The 15,007-nt window shown below is 39.0% G+C and overlaps 1 protein-coding gene across 5 annotated transcripts in view; it reads right to left on the reverse strand.

Moving 5' to 3' along the window:
- ELOVL7 (ELOVL fatty acid elongase 7) overlaps positions 1-15,007 on the reverse strand; it is a 72,239-nt gene that overhangs the window by 12,097 nt on the left and 45,135 nt on the right. For 3 of the 5 annotated variants that reach the window (XM_019930010.3, XM_019930011.3, XM_033852889.2), the window contains 4 exons: positions 11,973-12,070; positions 4,851-5,041; positions 1,315-1,395; positions 376-432 (listed from right to left, as the gene is read on the reverse strand). In XM_019930010.3, coding sequence (XP_019785569.1) covers positions 376-432; positions 1,315-1,395; positions 4,851-5,041; positions 11,973-12,036 — 393 coding nt within the window. In that variant the 5' untranslated portion in view covers positions 12,037-12,070. Of the gene's footprint in view, positions 1-375; positions 433-1,314; positions 1,396-4,850; positions 5,042-11,972; positions 12,071-12,516; positions 14,047-15,007 lie in introns of those variants that run through there. The other 2 variants (XM_073802134.1, XM_004322266.3) reach the window with 2 other exon arrangements.

The raw sequence follows: 15,007 nt of genomic DNA on the forward strand, positions 1-15,007 counted from the left end.
AGGAGTATGGATGACACAGTGCTTTGCTATAAAGAACCAAAGGCAACATATTCTCTGCTCTTTGCTTCTTGAACTTACTTCACAAAACAACTTGTCATCCATCTATATAGAGACATAGCTTTGTAGTATATGTGTTAGTTACATTCTTATCTTAACCAGGCGGTTGATATAGAAGAAAATCTTTTGGCATTTGCAAAAGACTGAAAAATAAGTTTATCCTATTCTCTAAAATAACTGATAATAAAAAGTAAAAGATAATATGAGGTCTGCCTGAGGAACAGAGATAACCAAAGTTATGAGACAACTGTACACTCACAGTTTATTGCTTTCATTGAAACATCAAACATTTACCAAATGTGGTGATTATATACTCACAGTATCTAAGAGCTCAATAAATTTGGAGAAGTAATAAAGCCAGCAGGTGCGTGCCATCTGCAGAAACACACATAGATATGAATTTATTTATTTTTACATGGAAGAAAATTTTATTTTTTCTAATTTTGGCGAAATTCACATTACATAAAATTTACGATCTTAACCATTTTAGAGTGTACAGTTTGGTAGCATTAAGCACATTCACATTCTTGTGCAACCATCACCACCGTCTATCCACAGAACTCTTTTCCTCTTATAGGACTGAGACTCTGTATCCATTAAACAGTAAGTCCCCATTGGTGAATCCAGCCCCTGACAACTACCATTTTACTTCCTATTTCTGAATCTGATTACTCTGTGTACCTCGTATAACAGAATCATACAGTATTTGTTTGCCCCTTTGTACCTAGATTATTTCACTTAGCATAATGTCCTCAAGGCTCAACCACATTGTAGCAGTTGTCAGAATTTCCGTCCTTGTTAAGGCTGAAAAATATTCCATTGTATGTATATACCACTATTTGTTTATCCATTCATCCGCTGATGGATATGTGGGTTGCTTCCATCTTTTGAAGAATGCTGTGAACACTGGCGTACAAATCTCTCTTTGAATCCCAGCTTTCAATTCTTCTAGGTATATACCCAGAAGTAGAATTGTTGGATCATATGGTAATTCTGTTTTTTGAAGAACCAGACATAAATTTACTTTTAAATCCAAGAAATTCACAAAGAAAAGCACCAGTTTTCATTTTACAGAAAATCACACACCTGAATTTCTTTGATTTTTTTTCTTGTAATTTTTAGCTTTTTCTCTCAACACATATATTCTGATAATTGAGTCACTTACTCATTCTGATTTCACATTCAGTGTTTACAAATAGAGTCCAAAAAGTTTTAACGTTGATTTTGTGTTACAAGTTTCTCCAAAAAGAAACTTACCCTCAATGCTGTAGGCGAGCGTGAATAGTCAACAATTTCACATCGAAAGGAATAACCTGTACCCCAGCCAGACATCACAAACTGCAAGAGAGCACATGCATATTAAAGAAGGAAATATTTGCTCAACGGCTACAATGAAGGTAGTTTTGAGTATGTCTCTTCATTACATTCTCAGCTGAGTCAGCAGTCAGTGCAGAAGGAAAGGCGGGCTAGAACAATTACAAACCAGGAACTTGCTTGATATCAAAGCATCAAGAGTTTTCAAACCGATTCACTTTGTGACAAAGCAGAAACTAACACACCATTGTAAAGCAATTATACTCCAATAAAGATGTTAAAAAAAGAGTTTTCAAAATTTTAAAGTCACATTTATATAAACTGTGTACTAACTAAAATACCTATTTCTTGGAATGATTATTCTAATATAGTGGAGAACAAAATACTAGGAATGTTTTGTTGGAACAGCAAATACTGGTAAGTGCTTGACCTTGTGTACATCTCTATGTGCTTGTGCATATGTCTGTGTACTCTCAAAGGGGTGACTAAGTCTGAAATCAGTCTTTTCTGATAATTTCTAGCCTTTGCAATTAGTCAACAAATAAATGAGCAAAGCAGCTTTCTCAATGTACTCACCCAACGGCTGCATCAACTGGGTTTTTCCTATCTCGGCTAGTGGATGTAACGTGAAGTGATAGTCCATAGCTTTTAAATCAAGATCGACCAAATACAAGACTCACGTATTAATTTTGCTTTGGATTCACATGACAAGTAAGAGATGAAAATACTAACAAGAAAGTGCAGTCTGGCAAGCCTTAATTCCAACACACCCACGAAGTGACCTTAGGCTAGTGGTGAGAAGAAAAAGCCTATTGTTGATAAATCTGGACCTTAACTCAAAGATTACATTGACATTCTTTCAGTCTGACGGTGGGAAGGTCTCCTTTTAAAACAGTACCTGAAAATGAAAAACTAAGGGTTCTAGTTTAAAATTAACATTTATATTAAATGGCTGGCTTAATTTACTGTTCTGACAATATGACCAGTTCTTCTCTGGAGTCCTATTCTCACGAATGCCAACATCTTCACTAGGATGTCTTCTTTCTCAGCATAAGGATTATATCATTTTCTATTACATTACAAGTTTGTACTTTTAATTACTGTTAAAGCTGAAATGACAACTTTACAGTAAATTAACTTCTAAAGGCAAAAGTTTATGAGGCATAATCAGAATGACACTTTAATGGTAAAAAGAAAAGAAATGAAGGAGAAAGAAAAACTACTTACACTGTGGTATTTAAAAACACTATCCTTTTTGATTGATACTAGCTCCTAGCTTGATTTGTAATATAAATTAATCACACTATTAACTTGGTAAATTATGAAATCTTGAGAATTAAGATTCAGAAAAGTATAAGACATATATCATGGGTGAGAAAAGTATCTTACAAAAACAAGTCAATGAATTTTCTCAAAGGAACAAGGGAATGTGGTACAGAACTAGTTAAATCTGTTTTACAAAATCCTGATCTGTCAGTGAGCATCTTCCTATTCTTTTGCACTTGGACTCACTTCTGACTGATGCAAGTAACACTCTAAGTCCATCCACTCAGATGGGGATGACTGATTCCCCATGCTACCCTATGCCAAACAAGCGCTGCACCAAATAGGAGAAGCTGTGGGATGTAGCCTTCTTCAGGGTCTTCACTGGTCTCTCTTTATTTCTTGACTGGTGCCAAGTAACTAGCACACTCAAACCATCGCTATAAAATGAGGCACGTGGGTTCCTTTAGTCTGATGTACTTCCTCTCACCTTATTCATATTTGCCCTAACATCCCTAGTAGAGGGGTTCACTCTGTAGAGCAAATGTAATTGTGTCCCACCCAATAAACCATGCGTTTGAATGTGTCCTGGAGGTGATGTGTTGCTCAGCTGTCAAAAGTCTTTGTTTAAATAGAAAGTAGAACTTAATGCTTTCCTGATATTAAGTTTAAGAACATTCCAAAAGCCTGCAGAGCTTTTGACATATATGTCTATATTTTAGGCTTTCACAAAGGAAGAGTAATAATTTATATTTGGCAGGTAAAAAACCCCAAAACTGCATATAAGTTACTCTAGTATTACTGGTTAATGGGAGATAGAAACTCTCAGATTCAGATATTCTCAAACCTTTTATGTTGTAATTGCTAAAACAGAAACCAGAACTTACTGGTTATAACTGGATTCCTTGCAGGGAAATATATTTGGGGACATCACATTCAATGGTACAACCAGACACAGAGCATAAAGGGATCTGAGAGACAAGGTCAATCCTGACTCTATAAAATGAGAGAAGTGAGGCCCAGAGTATTTAAATGACTAGTTCAAAATCAGGTAGCTAGTTAGTAGTGCAACTGGGACTAACTAGTCCCTGGTCTCCTGGCTTCCAGGTCTGTTCTTAGCACTGTCCTATAGTAGGCAATATCCTATCTCTGATAACTTGCCCAAAGCATGTATTTTTTCTGCTCCCTAGCTCTATTCTATTACTCCTTCCCTTTCAGTTGCTTATGCTCCAGAAAGGAGAGTAAGGTGACCTGTGAGTTAATTTTGGAAATAAAGTAGAAGGCAGCAGAGGAAGTCCAGACTTCAGGAAGGCCGTGAGAAATGAGGCCAGAGCAGATTTAAGGTGATCTGATCGGGTGGATCCGTGGCAGGAATCAGGTTGGAAGGATGCATGTGCAGAGGCCATGGTGTCTAGAGAGGCTGGAGAGGTCATGCGAGGCCCTCCTGGGACCCAGCTGTGAGGAAGCATAGGCTATGCTGCAGAGGAAGTAAATAAGGAGAATAGGATGAGGAAGCCAGCCAGCATTGGAAGAGAAGCAAGAAATCCCAGAAAAGCAGGTAAGGGAGGGTGGCTGAGACTTGTAATCAGCAGAGGGGAGAGAGAGCATACATGAGTCTGCTTTTGGGTCCTAGAAGTTCTCCACCTCTCTTATTGACAGTTAACGGACAGCTTCCCTCACCTACTGCTTTGTATGAGTCTAAGTTCTCTGTCCCCAACAGAGCCCAGCTAAATCAAACCAAACAGTCTACCACCTAACAGGTCATCAGGGCATGCAGAACCCAAAGCTGCTACCATGATGATGTCAACTCATTAGAGTCAGGATGAGCTCTGATGTCAGACCGACCTGGATTCAAATATCAGTCCTCCACTTACCACCTACAGTACTTTGGGTAAGTTATCTAACTTCTCCAACTCTGAGTTTCCTTAAAATTTAACATCTATGGACTCATTCAATCATCTTTTATGGCTAACTGCGTGCAAGTCCCTGGACTTAATTTTTCTCACCACCTGTGAGGCAGACTATATCCTCTAAGGAGTTCAATATCTGGTCTATATATAACAATTTTTTGACAAACATCTACTCTAGTGAGCTAAGTTTCTGAAATTTCTTAAATCTTGGAGAGTTACCCTTACAGTCATAACAAGAAACATCATGACAGACAAACATAAAGACTCAGGCAAAATTCTCCCGTTAGGAATACTGAAGACACTTGCCTCATAACACATATACACAGAAAAGAGTACTATGAAAAAATTGTACGTTATCATCGCTTTCTTGAGTTCAAAGGGCTTTCGATTCTCCATGAGCTTTGGTCCCAGGGATGTGACAAAATAGACATAGAGTCCCAGGATGACAGTTTGTGGCAGAGGCGAGGACATGAGGAGCCAGTCTTCAACTCTTGGATCTAAGAGAAAAACAAGGTGTAAGTGCACATCCATTTAGCCAAGAGATAACTGACAGTAACCAGCATTTAAGTGAGCACCTAGATCCTAACGCTGACGGTGGACTATTTGGTCAGTGATCACTGCTATTTTTAGGATGTGCCAAGGGAAATCACCAGGGATTGTGATGGAGCTCGAAACAGTGGGGCTCAAAGGGCAAAGGGAGGTAGTGGTTACCAGAACCCAGGAGAGAGCCATATGGAGGAGCCCCTCTGGCGAGGAGCTGTGACCTTCAGTTGAGGGATTCAGCCAGCACGGCAATCCTGCAAATAAGGGGCCAGGGAAATCAATACCCCAGCCTCACCCTCCTCCCTCTCTCTCCAGTTGCCGAACTCAACCAGAAACCAGAGGGCAGGGGAGCAAGCCCATGGATGTAGTTCATCCTGGTCATTCTACCAGGGGTACACAGTTGAATCTGAAGAACAGAAGATACCCAGCAAACTTTTTTGTTTGTTTTTTTTGTGTGTGTGTGTGTTTTTTGCCTCTCACTGTTGTGGCCTCTCCCGTTGCGGAGCACAGGCTCTGGACGGGCAGGCTCAGCGGCCATGGCTCACGGGCCCAGCCGCTCCGCGGCATGTGGGAGCTTCCCGGACCAGGGCACGAACCCGTGTCCCCTGCATCGGCAGGCGGACTCTCAACCACAGCGCCACCAGGGAAGCCCCCAGCAAACTTTTATCATCTGTCTATAACCACCAGTAACATGTTAGAGTTTCTCCATCCAGACACGCTTTTATATATATAAATATGTTTGGTTTTTCTTAACTTTCTTCTTTCCCCAAGGAAACTGGAGGAAAGTTTTCTGTATACTGTATCATACAATTGAAAGGGGATTTAGCATCATTTAAGTATCTAAAATGTGGGTTCTAGGTGTCCAAAATGTGGGCTAATCAATCTGATATTTTACACAAAAACAAACAAAAAAGTACTAGCCTCACAACCATGTAAAAAAGAAATTCACGTGGTCCCTGCTAGTTCCAGGCCATGAGAATTAGATCAATTAAAACTTGCAACTCATAGATGAAATGTGATTAATTCTATAATCTTAAGTAGTTCGGGTATAATTTTACTAAATTGCCTCATGAAGCCAGAATATTGTAAAGGAAAATATGTATGGACAAGTTTCCAAATACATCTGACTCAAAATTGAGTCTTGACTAACCTTAGGTTGCTAAGTACCATCATTCTTGTTAATTGGGAAAAAGGGTGGGGGGAATACAGCCCTTGCCCACTGAAACTGCTAATGATGTGGCCAATTACCAAAAAAACGTTGCATATCCCTTCAAGTCTGACTTCCTACCCAATGCAAAAATTTCTTCAATAGACTCCACACCTGATGACTCACTTGGCCTCAATTTTATTGCTGGAAAGTTCACATTTGATACTCAGATATACCAGGGCATGGCTGTAGCTATTAAAGGTGATTTATTCTATACTCAAATGTGCTTCCCTCAAAAATACTGACAGATGCCCTATCTCGAAATAATACATAAGCCAAAAGTCAGCTCTAGGAGGGACCCCAAGATATTTAGGAATTTAATGTATGATAAAGAAAGCCTCATAAGCAAGCAGGAAGGGAGAGACGATTCAGTAAATAGGAAAACTGACTACCTGGGAGAAAAATGAGTTTGTGCCTTACCTTGTATCCTATCCAAGCATGTTCCAAACTATGCAATATAAGAAAGCTATTTAAAGTCTTTCCACAAAAAGTGGGGAAAGGCTACTAGAAATGCTAGGTTAAACAAACAAGTGCCTTTCTGCATGATTTCTTAGGGCTTCATGTTTGTTGTGAATTGCCAAGATGAGAATGGTGGTATGCAGCATTCCCCAAACTTACTTGGCCATGTAGCCCTGTTTTTTTGTAGAATACTATTTAACACCTTGTGGAACTAACATTCTGTGGAGCACCGTTTAGGAAAGATAGCCCTTTGCCAAAATAAATTTATAAATGACGGATTTTTTCCATCAGTGGGGAATCCAAACCTTAAATATATGAACATCATAAACCATATTAATAGGTCAAGTTTTTATCTCCAATGAAATAAAGACTTAAAACCAATACGAAAAGAAGGCTTCTGGAAGAATGTTAACATTATCACCTTCAGATGGGGACAATATGGGTGATTTTTATTTTTTTCTTTTTCTTTATAAGGAATTTTAAATGTTTCTGTTATTAATGGACATCACGGGCATGATGGAAAACTAGTTTTTTGGGCTTTTGTTTTCGTCAGCAAAGGAATTCCTGAATCAGAAATATTTTATTGTACTCTTTCATTAGCTCAGTGGTGGCAGGGGAGGGGGGAAGGGGTGGTACGTGGGTATCAAATGACATCATATTTCTGTTCTTCTGCTGGTAGCAGTAGGAGAAACAAAAAGCCAGGAAACGCATGCTGGGCTGGCTCATTTTATTTAAAAATGATTTAAATAAATCATTTTTCCTGTAATTTAACATTTTAAGCACACACCTTTTTTTAAGAATCCTGAGTGTGACTTTCCAGTTCTACAGATTTTTTAAAAAATCTTATCTTTTAGGAAAAGCTAGCTAATTTAATTTCATATTATTTTCAAAGCAAATAACAGAACAAAACACCAAGCTTTTTCATCCTATTTCAGTCTGCGCTCTGATCCTGGCTCTCACATAACTGACTTGTTATGTGACCTGAGGCCACCGACTTAACTTCTCCGTGCTTAGTTTCCTCATCTGTGAATTGGGCATAAAACAGCAGGTAGCTCAGAGAGGATTTAGTGAGTTATTTTGAGTAAAGAGCCTGGCACAACCTCAAATTGCTCAGTAAGCACGGCTACTATTATTTCAGCAGATCTCAGTTTTGTCAGCACAGCAGAATCACCTCTGGAATATTTATAAACCAGATAGCAAAAAAAAAAAAAAAAAAAAAGACTCGGCATGGGTCCCAGGCATCTGTATGTTGAAAAAAGCTGCCAAGGTGACTGTGATGAACCATCAACGTTATAAACCAGGGCTTCAGTGCTTCCTTCACCTACACTGAGGTCCTCAGTACTCCTCACTAGGTGCTCTGCAATAATCTTTTATGTGATTTCCCTGCCTCCTGACCCAATCTGCTATGTCTTGTCTCTATACAACTGCCAAATTCACTTTCTAGAAGTAAAGCTTTGCTCAGATTATTCCTCTGCTTAAATTAGCTCTCCCTGCTGAGCGAATAAAATTCAAAGTCCTAATATGTCCACGACTTTGATGACTGCTCACTGTTCCTGCCTTCTCTCTTGGCAACAGTGATACCTTTCTGAATAGGGAGCCCACTTCTATGTGAGGCAGGAGGTTCCCGGTGATGAGACGTCTACAAGCCAGGTGTGGCTGGTGACTCCATAAGGGGGTTGTAGAGGGGGCTGCTCAACAATGTTTAAAGTTAATTCTGCCTCAGTCTGTGATCCCACAAATTACAAAAGGATCAGGGGTCAAGTGAGCTCTGTTTTCCCTAGAGAGGGAGGGAGAGTTTCATGTACCTTGTATTTAGCATCGGAGTTGGGCTTAAGTGTTATGAGCAGAACCAAGATAAAGGCAGAGGATGGGAGGGCAGGCTGTCTGAGAGCCCATGACCCAGTGATTACCAGAGTTCTGACTTATTACTAGCCCGATAATGCTTTTCTAAGAGCGTTCTAAAGAGAGTACAGGAGAGTACAAGGGCCACATACATAGAATATTAATGAACTTTTCCACCAACTACTTTTAAGAGTGTGTTCACTTCTTAAGTAGCATGTACTAGCTCAAAGAGTACACCCTTTTAAAGGTATAAGCACCAATAAGATGAAGAAGCTGGAAGGAAAAGCAAACATGTACCTCTCATACTTTGTGAAGTACTAAAGGTTCAGAGTGGCAGCAAATCTTACTCAGACATTGTCTTCTTGCAAAAAAATCACAACTATGTCTGAAAAGTCATCATCATTATTATCCAAATGCAAGGAAAGTTGCTTTTCAAACATTAAAAATGTTATAGGGCTTCCCTGGTGGCGCAGTGGTTGAGAGTCCACCTGCCGATGCAGGAGACACGGGTTCGTGCCCCGGTCCGGGAAGATCCCACATGCCGCGGAGCGGCTGGGCCCGTGAGCTATGGCTGCTGAGCCTGCGCATCCGGAGCCTGTGCTCCGCCATGGGAGAGGCCACAACACTGAGAGGCCTGTGTACCACACACACACACACAAAAATGTTATAGCACTGTTTCAAGGTTTGACATCTCATATCTAAGAATCACAATAAACCCTCTTATGGCTTAAGTATTAATTAAACTGTTTTTAAATTCTGTAGCTGTGGAATTTTCCACATGAAATAACTATGCATGACCCCCACTTCTCTAGCAATCAGAAAACCAATGAATATCAGTAAGTTTTCCAAAGTCTACTCAGGATTAGGGCCAAAGCCAAGAATACGCTTGAAATTCTTGGCACTTGATCATGGGCTCAGACCTTCAGAGGGTAGGCAAAGTAAAACTGGACTAAGATGGCCAGAAATGATTCCTAATGGCTCTCAGAGATCGATACCACACTAAGCAGAAGCAAAAAAACCTCTCCAGTTACACGCGATAGTGTTCTCATAAAGTTATAAATCTCAACACAAAACATTTTAACCCTTCTGGATTTTGACAGGAAAAGAAAATGTGGAGAAACTTTTTAAAAAAATGATATGCTATATTAAAAGTGTTTGAAGATGGAAATGCTCTATCAGTCATCAACCACCACCACCGGTTGTGTAGGGATATTTCCCAAACAACAGAGCATTTTCATGCGTATTGTCTGGTAGCTGGTGGATACCATTCTCATCTCTGTTTTGCTAACAAAGAAACTGAAACCCACAGACAATAAATACTTTGTTCAAGATCACCTAGCTGGTTCACAGTAGTGTCAGAACTTAAATCTAGGTCTTCTCACTACACACCCCTACCCTTCCTCTTCTCTCAAGACTTTAAATTAGCTTAGCTTCAGATAGGTACCATCACCTGCCTCTTTCTCTCCTCCTCCCTGCACTGTTTGCAACACTGCTTCCAGGGTTCTCCTTGCCTCTCCCTAACCACCTCCACCCCTTTGTCGTTCCTTTTTCTGACCTAATATTACTGGGCTTTCCAATGTAAGTATTCCTAATAAAAATAAAGTGTTGACCCATGAATAAAAGTGGAAGTGGAATTCAGAAGTAGTTCATCTTAAAACATTTTATCCTTCTGGCACTATATAGATACTCATCATCGTCTGAGTTAGGATATGGATTACCCGAATCTCTTGGGTTCCTGCAATTGGGATAGTTAATAGCAAGAGTTGGATAGTAAGGGATCTATTCTTCCAAACAGGTCTATTTTTAAAAATGTACCCAAATCTACTTGGTTTTCAAGGTTAAATCGTGAGCGTTCAGGTAGCAAGTTACACCTCTACTTTGAAAAGAAATTAAAATATTCATATTTTTTAAAATAAATAAAAATAAAAACCATTAGAACAAAACAAAAAAATTAGTTTTTAAATTACTGAATTTATGAGAACTACTGTAAACCTTCAGAGAAAGATGACTTCTAAAGAAAGCTACAATTCTCTGCACCATACATAAGTTGAAAAACTAAGAAAAAAATGAGAAAATATAAAAATTCCCTTAACTCTCCATTCACCAGAGTGAAGCTTCTTTATTTATGGGATCTCTTTCAGGTCCTTGGCATTCTTCAGGGGCAAAACTGTTAGGACCTTTTTCCGTGAAATAAGATTAGTCTTCAGTAGTCTACTGAGAAAGACAGCAATCATGAAACAGTGTATCTTTCCTGAAATCAGTGTAAATTGGAATATAATTTCAATTGTGGTAGGTATCAAGAGGTGACACTTTTCCCCCTGCATTTGGTGAACATGTGATTTCTAATTGATGGGTAAGAACTAATGTGAAGTGGTGATGGTGGTGAATATGTGGAAAGTAATTCAAATGTGAAATGTCAGAATACTAATCCTAATCAGGAAACATAGGTTCTAATCTTTTCTGCTAACAACTGACCATGACGTTGGGAAGGTCACATCTCTGGGCCTCAGTTCCTCCAACTCTAAAATGAGGAGGTAGCTTTCATGATACCTAAGTCCATCTCAGCTCTAAAATGTGCTGATTCCTGTCTATTTAAAAAAAAAAAATTACCTTTGTTATATTATTAACACATTTCGTAGTAGTTATAAAAGCAACATACATTTGTGTGGTTTAAAAACATCTAGACAGACATAGATAAGGAAATAGAAATTACCCATAATCCTACCACACAGAGATAACTGCTAACCCTCACAAAAAAAAATACATGTGGTGTTTTATAAGCTGCTTTCATTTAATGTATTTTAAACTTCTTCCTATGGCATTAAATGTTCTTCAACAACATTGATTTTTACTTTTCTAATGGGCAAGGGGAGAATTACTCTGGTCCTTCTAGAATTACTCAGGGGTTACCCTAGGAAACGCTCCCCATCCTTTCTGATACGCCCCTGGGGGCTGCGGCCCTTCCCACTCAAGAGTCATCCTGGACAGAGCCATTGTTGGCAGTAACTGTTATTTCCCTTAGGAGCATTAGGGCAGAATCAAGCCTAAGAGCCCTGTGCCTCCAAAATCACTTCTAATGGCTACTGAGTTGGAATGTACCATCATTTATTAACCAGTTCCCTTCCTTGGATATTAAAGCTATCTTCACTATTATAAACATCGTAATGAACATCATCTGCGTACCTCTATCTTTGTACATATCTTCAGTGAAATCTTTGACACTTTATTAACTAGTAATAAAAATCAATATGTGGGGTGTCAGTGAGGGAGTGTTAAGTTGCAAAGTCTCTCGTTCTGTTTCAATGAAATCCTATTAAATATGGGAATCTGACAGGAAAAAGAAGGATGAGCCATAGTTAAGAAATTTGGTTACTTACCAGCATCTTTGATCCAATTACCATAAAGACGCACTGTCCTCGATGTAAGATCACTGAAGGCCATTTTCCACAGGATTTACTCGCCCTTACAATGGGTTCTTCAGTAAAACAAAAAAGAGATGTGTTTATGATCTATGGATGCAAATAAAGCCAAGTTTCTACTAATACAATATTAATAATGTTAAAAATTTAATAGGAATAACTGGCAAAACAACAAACTTACTGAGGGTAAATGCATTAGTGAACCACATTAAACCCTGATGCAGTTGCAAACATTTAAGACTTTTCATCATAAGGACAATGCTTAATTCACTCAAAAAGCTGATGTTCTATGTACGAGATGCAAAAGGAGTAAGTGATTCTAAGAACTGTCATAGGAGCATCTATCTCCCTTTACGGAAACAATATAGGTCAGGAATGGGCTGTACCTCCCATGGCAATGTTGAAGTAAAAACCCAGAAGAAAGTCAAGATGACAAACTTTCAGAAAAGATACTCTGATCCAGACTTTTTTTTTTTTTTTTTTTTTTTTGCGGTACGCGGACCTCTCACTGTTGCGTCCTCTCCCGTTGCGGAGCACAGGCTCCGAACGCGCAGGCTCAGCGGCCACGGCTCACGGGCCCAGCTGCTCAGCGGCATGTGGGATCTTCCCGGACCGGGGCACAGGCCCGCGTCCCCTGCATCGGCAGGCGGACTCTCAACCACTGCGCCACCAGGGAAGACCTGATCCAGACTTCTAGCTGACCTTCAGGCGTAAGAAGATCTTCTATATTCAAGTGTTTATAATTTAATTGAAATAGAGGTAGAGAGAGGGAGGAAAAGATCTACAAGAGCCAAAGAGAAGTTGCCTAGTTTATCTGGACTGATGACAAAAACAGCTGGAAAAAGAAGTCTTTTGAAAAAGAAGGCCAATGAGGGAAAACTAGCTCTATCATGTATTAAAAGATATTCTAAATATTCAGTAATTAAAACAGTGTGACACTAGCACATGAAGAGGCAAACCAATGGAATAGAACAGAACATCCAGAAACACACCAAAAACTTTGGGGATTTTAATACCATATTTCATAAATTCTAAGATGTACACTTTCCCAAATTTTAACGTCTCTGAAAACAGCACACACCTTACAAAGGAATGGTGCATCATAAAATGAATAGTAGGTTTGATTTCAAGTCATATGGTGGGAAGATGAAAAGTTCTAGAGATAGCTGGTGGTGACGGTTGCACAAAAATGCAAATATACTTAATGCCATTGAACTTTACACTTAAAAATGGTTAAAATGTTAAATTTTACATTATGTATATTTTACCACAATAAAAAATAAACCCTCTAGGTCTGCAACAGAAATATTCAGACTTTATTCTAGCATTCTAAGATAAAGACATTTTAGAATATACATATATAAAGTATATATGTATTTTTTAAAGACATATCGTATATGATAAAGGTGACAACTCAAACCAGTAGGCACTGAATTACCAGCAATTACTGAGTAAATGGTATTGTACAACTAGATAGTCAACTGCAAAAAACAAGTTGGATCCAAAAATTATACTAAAAACCAAGATAAACTCCAATATATCAAAGATTTAAGTAAAAATTTCAAAGAACCATGAAAGTACTAGATGACAACAGGGAGAACACTCTTATAACCTTGGAGTAGAAAAACTCTTTTTTAACTTTGACTTAAAATCCATAAGACATAAGAGAAGACTAACAAATTTAACCATATGAAAATCAAGAAGAAGAAAGGAAAAAAACCAAATGACAAACAGAAAAAAATATATATGTTCAATTTAAAATACAGACAAGTGCTACTCTCCCCCATATATTAAGAGTTCCTAGAAACTGATGAGAAAAAGACCTATAAGCCAAGAAAAAAATGGGCAAATTTCACAGAAAAGGAAATACAAATGGCTCTTAAACATACGAAAAGTTGCTTAACTTTAACCATAGTAAGAAATATACGGGGCTTCCCTGGCGGCGCAGTGGTTGAGAATCCACCTGCCAATGCAGGGGACACGGGTTCGAGCCCTGGGCCCATGCGCCACAACTACTGAGCCTGCGCTCTACAGCCCGTGAGCCACAACTACTGAGCCTGCGTGCTCCAACTACTGAAGCCTATGTGCCTAGAGCCCATGCTCTGCAACAGGAGAAGCCACCGCAATGAGAAGCCCGGGCACCACAACAAAGAGTAGCCCCCGCTCGCCACAACTAGAGAAAACCCGCGTGCAGCAACAGACTCAACGCAGCCAAAATTACAATTAATTAATTAATTAATTTTTTAAAAAGTTTTAAAAAAAGAAATCTACAATATTTTATTGCATTGGATGGACTAAAGTCCAAAAATTTTTATCAATCAGATGGGCCAAAATCCAAAAATGTGTTCACTCTGTTGGAAGGACTGTGGGAAACTCATACCTTGTTGGTGGGAGTGCAAATTAGTATAACCCTTGGTGCAATTTGGCATTATCAGTAAAAAAATTATAAACGCATATTTTTAAGCCAGCAATCCTATTTGTAGAAACTTCTCCTATAGAGATATATGCACATATGCTCAATGACATATATTCAAGCTTAATCATTGCATCAGTCAGTAAGAGCAAAAGACTGGAAACAAGCCAAATGTCTATTAAAAATGGACTGATTGGTTAATGATGATATGTCTAACATCAGGAAATACCATGCCATTGTAAATAAGAATGAGGAAGCTTTCTGTGTGCTAACATGGAAAAATATCCAAGATAAATGTCTATGTGAAAAAAGCAAAGGAAGGGACAGAATTTTTATATATATATATAAATTTATTTTATTTATTTATTAATTTTGGCTGTGTTGGGTCTTCGTTGCTGCCCACAGGATTTCTCTAGTTGCGGCGAGCGGGGGCTACTCTTCATTGCAGTGCGCAGGCTTCTCATTGCAGTGGCTTCTCTTGTTGCAGAGCACGGGCTCTAGGTGCGCAGGCTTCAGTAGTTGTGGCTTGCGGGCTCTAGAGTGCAGGCTCAGTAGTTGTGGCACACAGGCTTAGTTGCTC

Source organism: Tursiops truncatus, chromosome 3 (assembly GCF_011762595.2).
Source record: "Tursiops truncatus isolate mTurTru1 chromosome 3, mTurTru1.mat.Y, whole genome shotgun sequence".
Lineage (NCBI taxonomy): Eukaryota > Metazoa > Chordata > Mammalia > Artiodactyla > Delphinidae > Tursiops > Tursiops truncatus.